Here is a 16,332-nt window from a genome sequence, read left to right on the forward strand (position 1 = left end):
TTTTCTTAGCTCAGAAATTAGGTATAATAATGAAGTTTGTTGACCATTGAATTCCAACAAGAAGTGGAAAACTAGTGATAACAAGTTGGAATAAAGTTGGCTAAGAAAATGTAACGCAGAATTGGGGGATAATTTATACTTTATCTTTCATAAACAGGTAACGTATAAACAGACAGAGGACAACACAAGGGTTAAGTAAATGTTATACTGGCATCAAAAATAAAGTAAAAGTACTCATTGTGCAGAATGTCCCATTTCAGTCATATGTTAATACAATTTCACTGGATTATACTGTATATTGATGCGTTAATCAGGAGGCATCACTAATTGAGCAGTAGGTAAAGGTGGGGCTAATATCAACAAATTTACATACTGCTGCGTACCTTAATCCATAATGATTTATTAGTTGATTTGTATTTTGTATTAATAATTTGAAAATTTAAAGTAACTAACTAAAGTTATTAAGCAAACGTAGTCAAGTAAAATGTACAATACTGGCTTCCAAACTGTAGTTGGGTAAAAGTAGGACAAAATACAAATCCTCAAGTAAAGTACCTTAAAACTGTAGGCTAGTTTTGTAAATACGCTTACTGGTAATTACATTCCACTGGTCCATATTGCTGATAATACTTTTACTAGAATAAAGGGTGTGGATACTCCTCTTCCACTGTTTATAAGTACGGGGACACATCGGGGCCAAGGACAACACACTGTACTGTGTGTAATAATCATAGACAGTTAAAGAAAGTAATAATGGATTTGAGGGCTTCTGAGAATTTTAAAACCAGGTCAAAGAGCGCCGCCTTGTGTTACCGAGACGTGACTCCAGCTCACCTCCGGTATACAGTGACGTGTTTTTGTCACATAACACCGCTTAGTGGGGACAAGAGACGGATCCTCCTCCTCTACTGTACAGTTACATATCTGTTCTGCGTACACAAATCATTTCTTATCCTTCAGAGACGAGTAAAAGTGTCGCAGGAAGCGGACAGTTCATCGGTGATGGCTTCGGTTAAAAAAGACGACAGACTGACGAGCTCTCAGAGCTTTATGTGCGTCGGTTTCGCCGGGGTTTTCAGTAAAACCGTCACGTCGCCCCTCGAGGTGGTTAAAATTAAAAGTCAGGTGGGAACTTTTTATTGCAAGAAGGGTTTCTGGCAAAGTTTTGCCCTCATCTACCAGCATGAGGGAATTCGAGGATTTTGGAAAGGAAACCTCGCCTCTTGTCTGCGGTTGTTCCCCTACACCGCAGTTCATCTCACAACATACAAAAAGTAAGTAAAGCTTTAATCTAAATCGTTTTGGTTTGTATCGACCTAAAACATATCTTGTGGTTGTTTTTCATGTGGTTTGCTCAGTGTTTTTGCCAAACGATAGGTAACCCATCTATGGTGGCAAACTAACGTTAGCTTAGCCATCTTGGTCAGCTGACACCGAGTTAGCAAGTTTGTTAGGCAAACAGTGTAAAAACCAACAACTAGAGAACACATAATAACATCAGTAGAAGAATATGTGGTCATCGGGTTAATTGTTTGACATGATAAAATAACTAAAGGGTTCGCTTAAATGATTTGTTTACTTTCATCCTTGCAGCTAAAAATGTACTTCCTGTTCTACCAAATGTAAACATTCTATTTTATTAGCCAATCAGAAGGCTGGATTGGCTCAGTCGATACTTAAAGTGACAGGGGTTCTTCCTGCTCTGAGTTTTGTCTCACAGGTTCCCCCCCCACCACCACCACCACCTATATCAGCCCGATATTAGTGACAGCAATGAATAATAAGTCGATCACCAATAATTGCTGCTGTATATTGAGTTTATAACTATAATATAATACTATATTATTTAAAGCAGAAAATGCTCGTTCCAAGGTATCTAATGTGAATGTCTGCTGGTTATCTAACTTTGTCATCTATGATAGTAAATTGGCCTGAGTGCAACTTTTGGGTCTTACTCCGCAGCGCTCGGTCTAACAATGCGAGACCAGGTTTGGTCTAAAATAAAAGCTGGAAATGACAACTTGGGCTCTGGAAAGCTGTGAAGGCCAAGGTTTTTTTTTACTGTTTTGTGAAATTGTATGAAGCGAATGATTTATTGATTAAACAGTAAACATAATAAATTAATTAATAACGAAAATGTGTGCGAGTCGAAGGCCTAACCATATGTATGTGTGTAGTATGGTATGTTGATACCCGGAGAAGGGGCCATATGTTCTCATCATGTCACACGAAGTGTTGCCTGTGGGGTTGAGGTCAGGGCATATTCTAGCCATTCCTGTTTCTGTCATGTTAACAGGACAAAACATACCGCAATGCATCCGGTCGCATGTCTGAATAACATGCAGGGAGCGAGGACCCACAGTCGTGTCAGTAATCCAGCGCGCAGTCATACATATTTACTGTACTGACTGTAGTGAAGCTGCCGCAGTCGGTAGACCTATACTCTCATGTGTGCTCAAACACCTGCCCTTTACTGTACTGTACAGTCTGCCCCTTGTTCCAAAAAAACCCCTCTTAATCTTTGTCACGCACGCACGCACGCAAATCTGAACCCAATGTGACATCTTAAAATGTCTTGTTCTGCCCAAATGAACATTTTAGATTTAGTAATCTATGTTTTGATCTTGGTGAAGCCTATGATTCTATGTGTTGTGGTGTGTCAGATGAAAGCCAGACAACCAACTGAGAGGTGAATTTAAAGAGCCATTGTACTGAGGAAGATCGAGCTACTATAGTTACTGGGCACATGATGAACTTGATCGTCATGATGTCAGCATTCAGCAACTGTTGTTTTTTTTGTTTGCCTGATGATAAACAAGGCAAGGACTCTGAGCTTGGAGGGAACACCATGTTTAGGTCTACTCTTTATCACACCATCGACAGTAATTCATACTAAAGTGTTTTTTTGTTTCATGAATGAATTTGATTATTACAAATGTTTGGCAATTGATTTTCTGTCTGTCGACTAATCGATTAATTAACTAATTGTCTAAACACTTGGAGCGAAACAAAAACATACATTCACAGGGAGGTGTTCTGCTTATAGGACAATCAGGTGGACAATACAAACACGCGAAACATCAAACATAAACAGAATGAGTGCACTGAAAAACCTCCATCTGTCAAATAAAAATAATAACACATTTTATTTAAAGCCTTTAAAAGTAGCCTACTCAAAGACACTTTACTACAAAACCAGTACATTAAAGGTCCAGTGTGTGACGTGTTTAGTTGTTCATTATCAAAATCGGTGTTGCCCGTTCACAAACCTTTTCATGAATATTTACCACCACCATCAATTCCAAGTATACGTATTGGCTTGAAATTTTACCTTTCCATTCGCATGAACTAGGGTAGATGCAAGGGGGTAAGCCAGCATCGACAAGCGTAGTCCTGTGGCACCATTAAGATGCAACCTAGCACCCCCCCCCACCCCCCACCCCCCGCCGTTAGCATCCCATTGACTGCCATTCATTTTGACCTCACTTTGACAGCAAATAACTCTACATCTGAAGGATTTAAAGCCTTTGGTTTTTCATTGTTTATTTCTAAAGAAAGATGAAAATGTATAAATGGCTCCATTACCTTGTATCTCACGTTATTGCTCCGTAGCAGACATTTTTGTAAAAGTAGGCTAACGATTGTGTCATAACCACGCGAATAACTGTCGCATAGTAGTAGATGAATTACCGAACAGTAGAGGAGAAGCTCGTAGGCAGTTTCGATTTACATTAGCTGTTTAGGTTTAATTACTAACGTTAACTAGCATTTTAGTTAGCAATACTTAGCCTGTGCCTATGTTATCTCCTAACTCTCTGCAAGAATCTGATTGACTGAGATTTCTCTTGGCACAGCTGCCAGAAGGCTACAACTTTCAAACAAGTTGCTCACGTCCCTTTTACGTCTTCAAGCTCAGTTGGAGGCTGCGCAGTAACGCTCAGCCCTCACCAGAAAACTGCTTCTAATAGCCTTCACTGGTCTCCGTTGAAATCAACGGGGTCACGTTGTCCATTTCTTTTACTGTAGCCATATATATATATATACACTCACCGGCCACTTTATTAGGTACACCTGTCCAACTGCTCGTTAACACTTAATTTCTAAGCAGCCAATCACATGGCGGCAACTCAGTGCATTTAGGCATGTAGACATGGTCAAGAGAATTCCTGCAGTTCAAACCGAGCATCAGTATGGGGAAGAAAGGTGATTTGAGTGACTTTGAAAGTGGCATGATTGTTGGTGCCAGAAGGGCTGGTCTGAGTATTTCAGAAACTGCTAATCTACGGGATTTTCACGCACAACCATCTCTAGGGTTTACAAAAAAACATCCAGTGAGCGGCAGTTCTGTGGGCGGAAATGCCTTGTGATGCCAGAGGTCAGAGGAGAATGGCCAGACGGTTGAGCTGAGTAGAAGGGCAACAGTGATCAAATAACCACCCGTTACAACCAAGGTCAGGGCAGAAGAGCATCTCTGAACGCACAGTACGTCGAACTTTGAGGCAGATGGGTACAGCAGCAGAAGACCACATCGGGTGCCACTCCTTTCAGCTAAGAACAGGAAACTGAGACTACAATTTGCACAAGCTCATCGAAATTGGACAATAGAAGATTGGAAAAACGTTGCCTGGTCTGATGATGAGTCTCGATTTCTGCTGCGACAGTCGGATGGTAGGGTCAGAATTTGGCGGCTACAACAGAAAGCATGGATCCATCCTGCCTGTATCAACGGTTCAGGCTGGTGGTGGTGGTGTCATGGTGTGGGGAATATTTTCTTGGCAATCTTTGGGCCCCTTGGTACCAATTGAGCATCGTTGCAACGCCACAGCCTACCTGAGTATTGTTGCTGACCATGTCCATCCCTTTATGACCATAATGTACCCAACTTCTGATGGCTACTTTCAGCAGGATAATGCGCCATGTCATAAAGCTGGAATCATCACAGACTGGTTTCTTGAACATGACAATGAGTTCGCTGTACTCAAATGGCCCCACAGTCACCAGATCTCAACCAATAGAGCATCTTTGGGATGTGGTGGAACGGGAGATTCGCATAGGATGTGCAGCCGACAAATCTGCGGCAACTGTGTGATGCCATCATGTCAATATGGACCAAACTCCCTGAGGAATGCTTCCAGCACCTTGTTGAATCTATGCCACGAAGAATTGAGGCAGTTCTGAAGGCAAAAGGGGGTCCAAACCGTTACTCATGGGGTACCTAATAAAGTGGCCGGTGAGTGTATATATATATATATAATGTATTCATTTCTATATTTATTCAGTACTTATCCATGTCCTGCACTTATGGAACCATTGTATATCCTGCACATACTGCTATTGCACTTCTGGTTAGACCTTTACTGCATTTCGTTGCCTTGTACTTGTACCTGTGTAATGACAATAAAGTTGAATCTAATCTAAACTAATCTGTATATGTGTATATATAAACTGTATGTGTATATATGTGTGTGTGTGTGTGTGTATGTATATATATATATATATATACACAAACAGTGGCTTGAATAACTTTACACAGCCATGCTAAAGAGGAATAAAAAACATCTTGGAAATTGATCTTACTGCCTTAATTCAATAAATGTAGGAAAATCCAACCTTTTTAAGGACACCAATTTTCTTTGTGAATAAACAAATGTTCTTCCTTAAAATACAGGGGACATAAGTATACACACCCCTCTGTTAAATTCCCATAGAGGCAGCAACGCCAGTTATTTTATGGATCCAGGATACTATGCATTCTCATAAAGTTCCCTTGGCCTCTGGAATTAAAATAACCCCATATCATCGCATGCCCTTCACCATACGTAGAGATTGGCATGGGGAACTTTCCATGAGATCATCTATCAATGCAAATCAAAAAACTAACCAAGACAAAGGACAGAATCATTCACTTTCTGATCAATGCAATCTGTACACTTCATTTTGCCATCTTCTGTGTCCAGGATAGTCCACCTTCACATGGATGAACTGGGCTTCATCTCTCAGTGGAAAGCCATATTCGCCGGCGGACTGGCTGGTATTGCTGCTGCCCTGACCACGTACCCTCTGGAGGTGGCAGAGACCAGGCTCATCGTTCAGAACTGCAGACAGCCCACATACATCGGTGTAGCTCACACACTCTCAAAGATCTACAGTAATGAAGGGCTGCTTGCTCTCTACAGGGGCTTTTCCCTCACTTTATTGGGTGTGTTTGCATATTCCTAGCACTCATGTAGTTCTAATATTTCAAAATATTTAATATCCACTCATCAAAGATATTTATCTTCCTCCTGACAAGAGTTTTTGTCTGCAGTCTTCCCATCATTTGCAGCACACATTTCATGAATGATATATTTTACTATAACTTACAGTTCACTTCATTTGTGTACAGGTGCATTTCCCTTTTCCATAGGATGCTATGCAGTCTACATGAACTTGGACAAACTTTGGCAGGAGCCTCCTTTTCGCTTCACTCCCCTTCAGAACTTCATTAATGGCTGCCTCGCAGCGGGAGTGGCCCAAACACTCTCCTACCCTTTTGAAACAGTGAAACGGAAGATGCAGGTAATTAACCCCTCAAACACTTAGCTTTCTCCATGTAGGTTATTTTTTAGGGAGAAACCCATTAAATCAACATTCACGTTGCTTCTCCTAGTCAGTTATCCAACTAATGGTCAGTAGGCTCATGATCAATTAAGAATGTTTATGATCTTTTAAAGGGAAGTATAAATTTGCAAGATTTCTAAAGATCACTCTACGTGACAATACAACTGCATAGGGTGTCAGTCAGTCACCAGGGAGTTGGGTTGGGAACCGGAGGGTCGCTGGTTCAATCCCTGAACGGACCAAAGTATGGTGTTGGACTGTTAGCTGGAGAGATGCTCGGGGCTCCTTTCCATGGGCTCACTCGGACATCTCTTCATTAGTGCATGTGTATGTAATTCAGGCCTGTGTGTAATAACAACAGAGTGTAAATTGTAATTTCCCCTTGCGGGACTAATAAAGAATACATTACTATTATTATTATGCAGGAAATTATTTAATAGGTGTTATTAGTAGTAATAGGTGTTAATTAAATTAACTAATCCTCCTTAAATGTATCTACTATGACACGTTAAAAAAGTGTTTCTCATCATTCTTGGCTGAAATTATTTGGGAAAAAAGTGTAAACACAACAGATTTACAGTATAGGTCATTTGTGTTGGCTGTATTACTACATTTAGTCCACGGGGGGGAGGCCTTGGGCATGTACCTAAATTAAGTTTTGCCTTTCTGGATCACTCAATGTTTTTTGAACATGGAAAGTTTAAAATGTTTTATATCTTTAGCAGTTTTTAAATTGACCCTCAAAATAATTATTAACTGCTATGGCTATTTATAGCATTGGTCTGCACTCCTTTCCCGTGAAGTGATGTTTGAAATGCCTGCTGCATGTTGGGGAGGACATATGGGGAATAACAATGGCGCAGCAAAGGACAGAATACTACATCCGGTTTTATCAGCCTATTATTAGCTACCTCAAGGTTCAACAGCAGCTGGGAATGTGAATGTGTCCCAGGTCTTCTAAAGCTATAGATAAGTTCTCTAAAGATAGCCGGTTACTATCAGACAGCAGCAAGCAAGGTAAGAGTTGCATATGTCCAGTTCACTAAACCATCACAACCATGTCACCTTACTACAAAGAACAATAATGATTTAACTTGGGGATTCAGCTCTTGTCTGTGTTTAACAGTTAAACATTAAAAGTCCGGCAGAGAATAGATGATAGGGAAACAGCTGAGGATGTTTGCAGAAGCTTAGGGTAGCTAAGTATTGTTTAACTCACGGGCCAACTTAAAGTTTCCTCGACAAATTTAGCTGTTTGAACAATCTAATACCTCAATGGCCGCATGTGTTCCCTTTGGGAACCTTGAAACTTCTAAAGAAACATTTCCTCTGTCACACACTAGTCAGCCTGTAGAGTTGTCAGCGTGACTGTCTCTTACAGTTTAACCTTTAATATGCTGTTAACTCACATAATTATATATCTTTTTTTATAAAGTTTCATCTTACTGTTAACCAGGTTTGCTCCCAAGTTTTCATCTCCCGTGTGACTGTATTTTAACAAGGGTTGCAAAGATAAGCTGGGGAATTTTGGAAACATTCTAATTTGGAAACTTTCATGGGAATTAATGGGAAATTATGGGAATTAATGGGAAATTATGGGAATTAATGGGAATTTACAAGAATTAACTGGAAATGTTGGGTAACTCATACAAATTCCATCTTATACATAAACATTTTGTTTTGTAATAAGCAGACAGGCATGTACAGAGAATACACATGTTGAGTTTCTTGTCAGTAGAACTTTAATAGATTCTAATACAAGTTATTATTGTCAGCAATTAAAACCATAGCCTGGATGTAGTCCTAGAGCTCAAATCCAGTACTGTCTTCAGTCTGTCTTCAATCAGCTTCAATCTGCTGTAGAATTTAGATTCTAGAAATGATTTGTGCAATGGGATTCAGTAGACTGAGTAGTAGCACAAACCATTGACCTTCATCTTAAGGTAGCTAGCATGCTGCCTTTAATTTACTATGGTTATGGTTATATGAATGCTAATCTAACCATCAGCACTGTCTATTGCTTCCAGCCTATCAAAAACAAGTGGGCTTTACAATTAACAAACATAGGTTCATAGTGATGGGTTATGTATTTAATTTATGCCCATTAATTCCCGTTAATTCTGATATCTTCCTGGTCGTTCCAATGGAAAGTTTCCAACTTTGAAAATTCCTAGGAATTTTGCAACCCTAATTTTTACCACCCTCAACTTTTTTACTTTACCCTTGAAAAGACTAAACGTTGTGTTTATTATATGGTTCTCTTGTCCCTATATTTCATTTTGTAGCAGTGTTGCTTATTTTATTTAATAAATAAATATTACATTTAGCCAATTTGAGCAGGTTCATAGCCATAAAAGTCCAATCAGTACACCACTAATTGGCAAAACACTGCTGATTTATAACTTAATTAAACCTTCCTCTAAATTGCAATGCGTTCTATCTGTACACATAATGACATTTTTCTGATTCACTGCTGTTCATTTGAACTTTTCTTCTTTTCTCAGGCGCAGAGTGCCCGTCTTCCCCATTTTGGTGGAGTTGACGTCCATTTCAGTGGAATGGTGGACTGTTTCATACAGGTTGTCAAAAACAAGGGTGTCCTCTCACTGTGGAATGGCCTTACTGCCAACACAATAAAGGTACCTTTTCACTTGTTTAATATAATAATAATAATAATAATAATAATTATTATTATTATTATTTATATTTCTGCCATATATTGTACTCTCGATCAAAAGCACTTGTCTACTTTATCTTGGAACTAAAATAACTGCACACGCTCAGGAACATGAGTGACTTTATGACTGGGAGAATGTTAACCCATGGCCTACGCAAAAGGGAGAGTGAGGACAGGGTGGGGGGGGGGATGGAAAGCAATGTTCAGTGTGTAATTCATAGATCACGTGCAAGGTGAGCAAAGTCTGTCTCTGGAACAACATGCTCCACTCTCCAATTTCAGCTGCAAATGTCTCAATAGTTGGACGCTGTTTTACAAAGTGAAGGCCTTGTCATGAGCAGTTTTTTTTTCCTTCACCACAACTGTCAACTTGAAAGAAAATAAGTTGTAGACACATTACATTTTTTATTTGGTAATACCCAAATCAGACCACAACCTTCTCTGTGTGGATTTATGGTCAATTTATTCACACAAAGTGTTGGTAGCATCACACTGAAAGAAACTCATCTCTATCTCCCAACCTCTTTCCTCACAGATTGTTCCCTACTTTGGCCTTCTTTTCACCTGCTTCGAGATGTGTAAGCAGGGCTGCCTTTACCGCAACGGGTACATCGTCTCACCCCTGAGCTACAAACTTGCACCGGGGGTCGACCAGAGCCTCGGGCCGTACGAGCTGGAAGACGCAAAGCGCTACTTGAAAAACAGGAACTTTGGGTCAGGGGAGTCGTCTTTCAGAAACCGCTGGTGAAACTTGACATGAGAAGATATCTTGTAGGGATGCGGGATTCAGAAAATGTTACATTCGATTCACTATCAATTTTTAGGCTCAAGATTCGATTAAAAATCGGTTTTCAATTCAAAAATGATTCTCAATTTTAAAAAACGATTCACAGTATGTAAATGCTGTTACTTTTCCCATGTGATAGTATCCAAAACGGGAAAAAAATAAATATGAATTGATTTTTGGAATTCTATGATTTGATTTTGAATCTGTAGAGCTTGAATCGCAATATAAATGTGAATCGATTTTTTTGCCCACCCCTGACCACACTTGACCAGCAAATTGAAATATTTGTTGTGTCTATGATAATTAAATAACATTTCAGGTTTCAGGTCTTCATAGAAGGCGTTACCATCTATTTAAATGATGTCCTGTCAGCAACGGTCTACCTCTTTCAGAAATATTGTTATTTCATCTGATGGTATTATTTGTTAGTGAAATGTTCCCTCACCCTTCATGTCTTTCCATAACTTTTTTTAACCAACATTATGTGCCTTGAGCATTAACCTTTGATTTCGGGGCTCATTTCAGTTATTGATATCAAATGGTGCCATATGGTGTGATAGATTCTATTTGTAATGTATGATGAATGGATAAATGTTAATGCTTCTTATGTTTGAGTATGATCAATCACTTAAATGTACTAACATTGATTGTGATGAAAGACATGCATAAAACATTAAAATTTCATTGAGACAACTTTCGCTCCAAAGGTGTTCTTTTTGTATATTTTTGTACGTCTTATATATATTTATAATGTGAGTTAACCTTGAGTCCTCATTGTTGAGGACCACTTTCCTATCTCTTCATTTTTTTTTATTTATTTTTTTTACTTCAGTGAATGACTCCATTTTGACCTATAGTTAAAACAACCTGTCTGCACTTTGCTACTAGTGCACCTTTTTTTCAATGAATTTCCGTTTGTCTAATGATTATTTATGATAAAAGGCAACGCTTCTGGGGCGATCAGGCCGACTTGATATTTAGTTAGTATGGTTGGATCAGTCAGCTGATTCAATAATGTCCACCTCCATACTGTGGGAAAGTGAGTGACAACTAAAGGACATGAACAGATGGGATGACCTTTATCCACCATAGCCTTAAAGCTGCTTCAAAGGGACATTTGACATGATTTTGAGCCAAATGTGTTCCAAAAAACTTAAAACAATGGAACAGTTCTGTTGAGATGTGATTCAATCGGGATATCTAGACAACTAATTAAATAGAATAGTTAAACTGTTTGGTCTTGTGAGTTTACTTGAGCACCAAATCTGAATCAGAGGACATCAGTCGACCCCGCCCACTTCTCCAACAGCTGACCAATCAGACGCGAGAGTCGAAGTTCACGGTTTCTCTCGCGTTCAGTCTTCTTAAATCCCCTCTCTTCGAGTCAGGAGTCGGCCATTTCAACTCCACTGGCAAACCCCACCGACTAAAGTAACAGGACTGTGTCTGATAACATCTGAGGATGAGTGAGACAGCTATTTCCTTCGCCAAGGACTTCTTGGCTGGTGGCATCGCCGCTGCCATCTCCAAAACAGCTGTAGCCCCCATCGAGAGAGTCAAGCTTCTTCTCCAGGCGAGTGCAAACAGAATCATTTTAATTAGTTGCTTAATTAGTTGCTGCTGTAATTAGATCCTATCGTGCTCGTGTGTGCAATGCAAAACTGTAGTTGTTAATTTGCAGCATTTTCATTCAGTGATTTCAAAGGGATGAAGGGTAAATTTAACAAGGTGTAGGCCTAATGATACGTCGTCGTAAAGGACATCATGTAAAGCTGATGCCTTGTTAAAAGTAGAAGCTGGAGTGTAAATACAGTGAAGAGCAGCTCTGCCAGAGTTTGCTGCAGGCACAGACAAGTAATGAGGCGCATCAGACCTGTTACGTAATATGCTACACAGCCAGTAAGCTGCTGTCTTACAAAGCAAATAATGCAGTGTTATAAAAGCCAGACAGGGCCATCTACCGTGATTATGGTGTTGAAAAATGCGTATATTCCATGACAGGTCTTTAGTTTGGCTTGTCAAAAACCAGCCAAGGTCACAGCAAGGTTTGCGTCTTGGCACTCCATTGCTGCATTGGGCCTCTGCTCAGCAGCAGCAGCAGCAGGAGGGGCTGTGAATTGTTGAATGGATGCCATCAGAGTTGTAGCCTACTAGTTGCACATGGATAGTAATGTGTCTTTCAGACAGACACATAGGGGTCATGATATGACAAGTTAGAGGGTTAACAGGTTCATTCACACTGATGAAGAAATAGGCTGATGTCAAACTTGATCTGCTTATCCTGCCTTTATATTATAACCTCTAATGACTATATCTCTACTTTTAATTACAGGTACAGCATGCCAGCAAACAGATTACAGCTGCCACACAGTACAAGGGCATTATGGACTGTGTCGTCCGCATCCCCAAAGAGCAGGGATTCCTTTCATTCTGGAGAGGGAACCTCGCCAACGTCATCCGATACTTCCCCACTCAGGCCCTCAACTTTGCTTTCAAGGATAAGTACAAGAAGATTTTCCTCGATGGCGTGGACAAGCGCACACAGTTCTGGAGATACTTTGCGGGTAACCTAGCTTCTGGTGGTGCTGCCGGAGCCACTTCCCTCTGTTTTGTCTACCCCCTCGACTTCGCCAGAACACGTCTGGCTGCTGATGTTGGCAAATCCGGACAGGGGCGTGAGTTCAAAGGCCTGGGAGACTGTTTGGTGAAGATCTTCAGGTCTGATGGCATCAAGGGTCTTTACCAAGGCTTCAACGTGTCAGTACAGGGCATCATCATCTACAGAGCTGCTTACTTTGGCGTCTACGACACAGCAAAGGGTGAGCTTTCATTATCAGTCATTGAAAAGCTTGAGTACCTTGTCTCACTGGAGCCTTTAAGACTTTTGTTAACCCTCCTGATTTTTCTTACAGGCATGCTTCCAGACCCCAAGAACACACACATTTTTATAAGCTGGATGATTGCTCAGACTGTGACTGCATGCGCTGGTTTTGTGTCCTACCCCTTCGACACTGTCCGTCGTCGTATGATGATGCAGTCTGGACGCAAAGGAGGTAATAAATGCACGCAAAGTATCAAAAGTAGATTTTTCTGTTTTTGCTGCGGATGCTAGAATAAACGTGTGAAATCTTTTGTAATTCTCTCCCCCCCCCCCCCCCCCCCCCCCCCCCCCCCCCCCCCCCCAGCCGACATCATGTACACTGGCACCATTGACTGCTGGAAGAAGATTTCACGTGATGAGGGCCCCAAGGCCTTCTTCAAGGGAGCCTGGTCTAATGTGCTCAGAGGCATGGGTGGCGCCTTTGTGCTTGTCTTGTATGATGAGCTTAAGAAAGTCCTCTAAGGTGTTTTTGTATGTTCATGTTGTGAAGTTTTACTGTAACATATCTTGTACATTTTGGAAGAAATTAAATGCCAGGCTATATTTATAGGGACCAACTAGTATTTTCTACTAGTTGCACAGGGGGAAGCTGTTATGCGCTTTTCTGTTGGCCCATGTTTTTTTGTTTTGCCTCTTACCAGAATGTCATTCCCTGAACACAGGAACCTTGCCGAAATAAGAGAAATAAACAACCTACTGAGTGAATCTCCTTCCTGGTTTCTGTGATAGAAAGTATAAAGGGTAACCTTACAGACAGAGTGGCCGAGTGTCACAGCTCACGTTCTGCGTCCCGAATCCATTTGGCAGCGTCCTATGTAAATGTAAGCATAGAGTTGCAGAGGGCTCTCAGGTTGTAGTTGGAGGTGAGCCAAAATCAGCTGAGGAAGTTGACCTGACAATATTTTAGCCAAGCCATACTTGCAGAAAAGTGACACGCAGGAAGTTGCAAGCTTTACCATTCACTATTATCTATTTACCATTATCTGTTGCAAGGTGGATTAATCCATCCTTCTAAATTTACTTTCATCTCTTGCCAAGTGTCTTCTGACTCCCAACTGGTGACTGATAACTTTAACCTTGAGCTGTTTGAACATTCACTAGTATGACACACCTGCTCTAGTTATTTATTATAATGGTCAAGTGATCTGTAGAGCTCTTGTCAAATTAAAGTGCGTAAAAACTCAATTCTAGCTGTTTATTACAGTAAAGAAGCAAAGGACACCTAGGGTTTATAGTAAGGTTTTAGGCTGGTGTTGATGTGTATTTTAAGGGATGCCATACATTAAATTCCTCCTGATGCTGACCTGTTGTAAAAGCAACGCATGATTGTAGCCTACACACGACAGGACAGAAAATGAACTTTTTATTGGTCATTCTAAATTATAATAGCAAATTGTAGTCTATCAAAATATGAGGTCACAGAGCCACCTGGCAAAATTGTCAGTACAACCAAGTTCTGTGTCTACGGCTGCCTTTTAACATTACAGAAATCCTCTTAAGTCACTGCAACTATAATTACCCTAAGTGTGCCTACATAAATAAAGTCTATGAGAATATGTTATGTTAAGGTCTAAAATATTAGTCCAGCTTTGAAACATAATTCACTTTAACTGCTCATCAAATGTTTATTTCTGTCATATTTTTTCCCATGCGATTTATGCTTAAAATGAAAAGTTCAAAATCATTAACGAAGGCGCTAAACCATTGTGTTCTTGACACCACAGATGAATGTTTCTCACTGTATTTAGTGTGAGTGTCTATTAGACTTACTACTTACAGTAGGAGTGAAATACCACTTCTGAATCTGACATTTATTACATTGAGATGAATGTGTGTGTGGTCATCCTGTGAACTAAGTATGTAGTCACTGTGTCTTGCACACTTGAACGGAGGACATAGACTTATTTTAGCAACACTTTTAGATTACATGATTTACTCAGCAGGGTCTAGTCTAATCTTTCAGTGATTCTGAAAGTCTTGGACGTAACCGATGACCTGAGAAATCAGTTTTTAATACTGTTTTGACCTCTCCATCCCCAAAAGTCCCTCTCAGCAGGTAGCACATAGTTAATCCTGAAAATCAGCAAGCCTCTTTCAACAGCTGCTCCATTACAACTTTAACAAGGATTAGGGAATCTGTGTGTGTCTGTCTGTGCTTCCTAGAGGTCAAGTTGGGGTTAACAAGTCAGACAAGTGCCGTCTTTAATAGTGTTTATTTATAGTATAGTAGTAGGCTGCAATTATACATTTATTAATATTTCTCAGTATTGAGAGGCCATAACTCTTGAAAACATCTTTATTGATAATTTAAAAATGCGTAAATAAGTCTACATTTACATGAAAACCTATGTAGATAACTGCAGACCAAACCACAAAGTGTGACACACAGTGATTGAAAAGGGTCTCAAAGATTAAGGTCAGGGAGAGTTACATTTTCAAATTAACAAGGTGAAAAACATTTAAATTCATTTTAGTAAATCCTTAAGCCCTTACTCTGAACGTCCCTGATATTGCAAATAGAAACACCTGCTGTTACTCCTTTGTGTTTGACTTTGAGGTGTTGTAGCAGAAAATACTGTATTCAGATCTTTGATTTTTTACTTAATAATAATGTAGCAATATCACACTTAAATAATCACTTAGAAGTCCTTTGTTCCAAATGTTACTTAGATAAAAGTACACTGGTGTTGGGTATTAGCAGTAAATTGTCGATTATTGGGTGGTACACTGTTTAAGTTTCATGTTTTTGTTGCCTTTTGTGGACCCTGGGCTGTCTACAGAGGCCGCGTTTTTAGTGTGTTCAGGAGACAGGCTTCTAGCTGATAGTGAGGAGATGTTTGCTGCATGACATCGCTTAGAGGACCTTTAAATATAGTCAATGTTTACACATGGAGGTCTGTGGATCACTGGAGATTCAGCACTTCACATTAAAAGCCTTCTGTCAGGCAGCCTGTTGCGTAATTTCAGCTGTGAGACTGAATTGCGTCATAAATTCACTGGGTCATGACCTCAGTAATTTCCAAACCACACAAGGCAGTAGGGTTTTTGATAGTTTGATTGATTTAATCCAATCCACTTTATTTATATAGCAAAAGTTTAACAAACACAAGGTTTCCAAAGTGCTGCACAAAAACAATGATACAGAATAAATAGATAACACAGTAAAAGCACAATAAAAAATATGAGGTACCAAATGTGAAGATTAAAGCAATAAAAGAAAAAGAAAAAAATGGAAAGATTTAAATAACTAAAAATGCACTGCCAGCATATGGTAAAAATATTCATGTATACACATAAGATCAACCCTGTACCTGGTGTTAAAAGCCAAAGAAAAGAGGTTGGTTTTAAAGAAGAGTTTTAAAATGAGACAGAGAGGAGGCCTGTCTA

At 39.9% G+C, this 16,332-nt stretch overlaps 2 protein-coding genes across 2 annotated transcripts; both read left to right on the top strand.

Moving 5' to 3' along the window:
• The first annotated feature begins 835 nt into the window (after positions 1–835).
• On the top strand, positions 836–10,757 carry slc25a43 (solute carrier family 25 member 43). Its single transcript, XM_032527292.1, has 5 exons — positions 836–1,274; positions 5,958–6,199; positions 6,386–6,558; positions 9,105–9,239; positions 9,813–10,757. The coding sequence occupies exons 1-5, from the start codon at positions 1,003–1,005 to the stop codon at positions 10,023–10,025; spliced, it is 1,035 nt and encodes a 344-aa protein (XP_032383183.1). The 5' UTR covers positions 836–1,002; the 3' UTR covers positions 10,026–10,757.
• A 616-nt stretch (positions 10,758–11,373) lies between these two features.
• Positions 11,374–13,654, top strand: slc25a5 (solute carrier family 25 member 5). The gene is made up of 4 exons (XM_032527294.1): positions 11,374–11,637; positions 12,397–12,883; positions 12,977–13,117; positions 13,250–13,654. Exons 1-4 carry the CDS (start codon positions 11,527–11,529, stop codon positions 13,405–13,407), a joined length of 897 nt encoding a protein of 298 aa, XP_032383185.1. The 5' UTR covers positions 11,374–11,526; the 3' UTR covers positions 13,408–13,654.
• The last annotated feature ends 2,678 nt before the right edge of the window (positions 13,655–16,332 follow it).

This window comes from Etheostoma spectabile, chromosome 10 (genome assembly GCF_008692095.1).
Source record: "Etheostoma spectabile isolate EspeVRDwgs_2016 chromosome 10, UIUC_Espe_1.0, whole genome shotgun sequence".
Classification (NCBI taxonomy): Eukaryota; Metazoa; Chordata; class Actinopteri; order Perciformes; family Percidae; genus Etheostoma; species Etheostoma spectabile.

Bases quoted from the DNA above. Each gene is read 5' to 3' on its own strand.
- slc25a5 (XM_032527294.1), top strand. From the start codon at position 11,527: ATGAGTGAGACAGCTATTTCCTTCGCCAAGGACTTCTTGGCTGGTGGC. The intron at 11,638-12,396 runs GCGAGTGCAAAC...TTTTAATTACAG, and splicing joins GAGTCAAGCTTCTTCTCCAG to GTACAGCATGCCAGCAAACA. The intron at 12,884-12,976 runs GTGAGCTTTCAT...TTTTTCTTACAG, and splicing joins CGTCTACGACACAGCAAAGG to GCATGCTTCCAGACCCCAAG.
- slc25a43 (XM_032527292.1), top strand. From the start codon at position 1,003: ATGGCTTCGGTTAAAAAAGACGACAGACTGACGAGCTCTCAGAGCTTT. The intron at 1,275-5,957 runs GTAAGTAAAGCT...TTCTGTGTCCAG, and splicing joins CATCTCACAACATACAAAAA to GATAGTCCACCTTCACATGG. The intron at 6,559-9,104 runs GTAATTAACCCC...TTCTTTTCTCAG, and splicing joins CAGTGAAACGGAAGATGCAG to GCGCAGAGTGCCCGTCTTCC.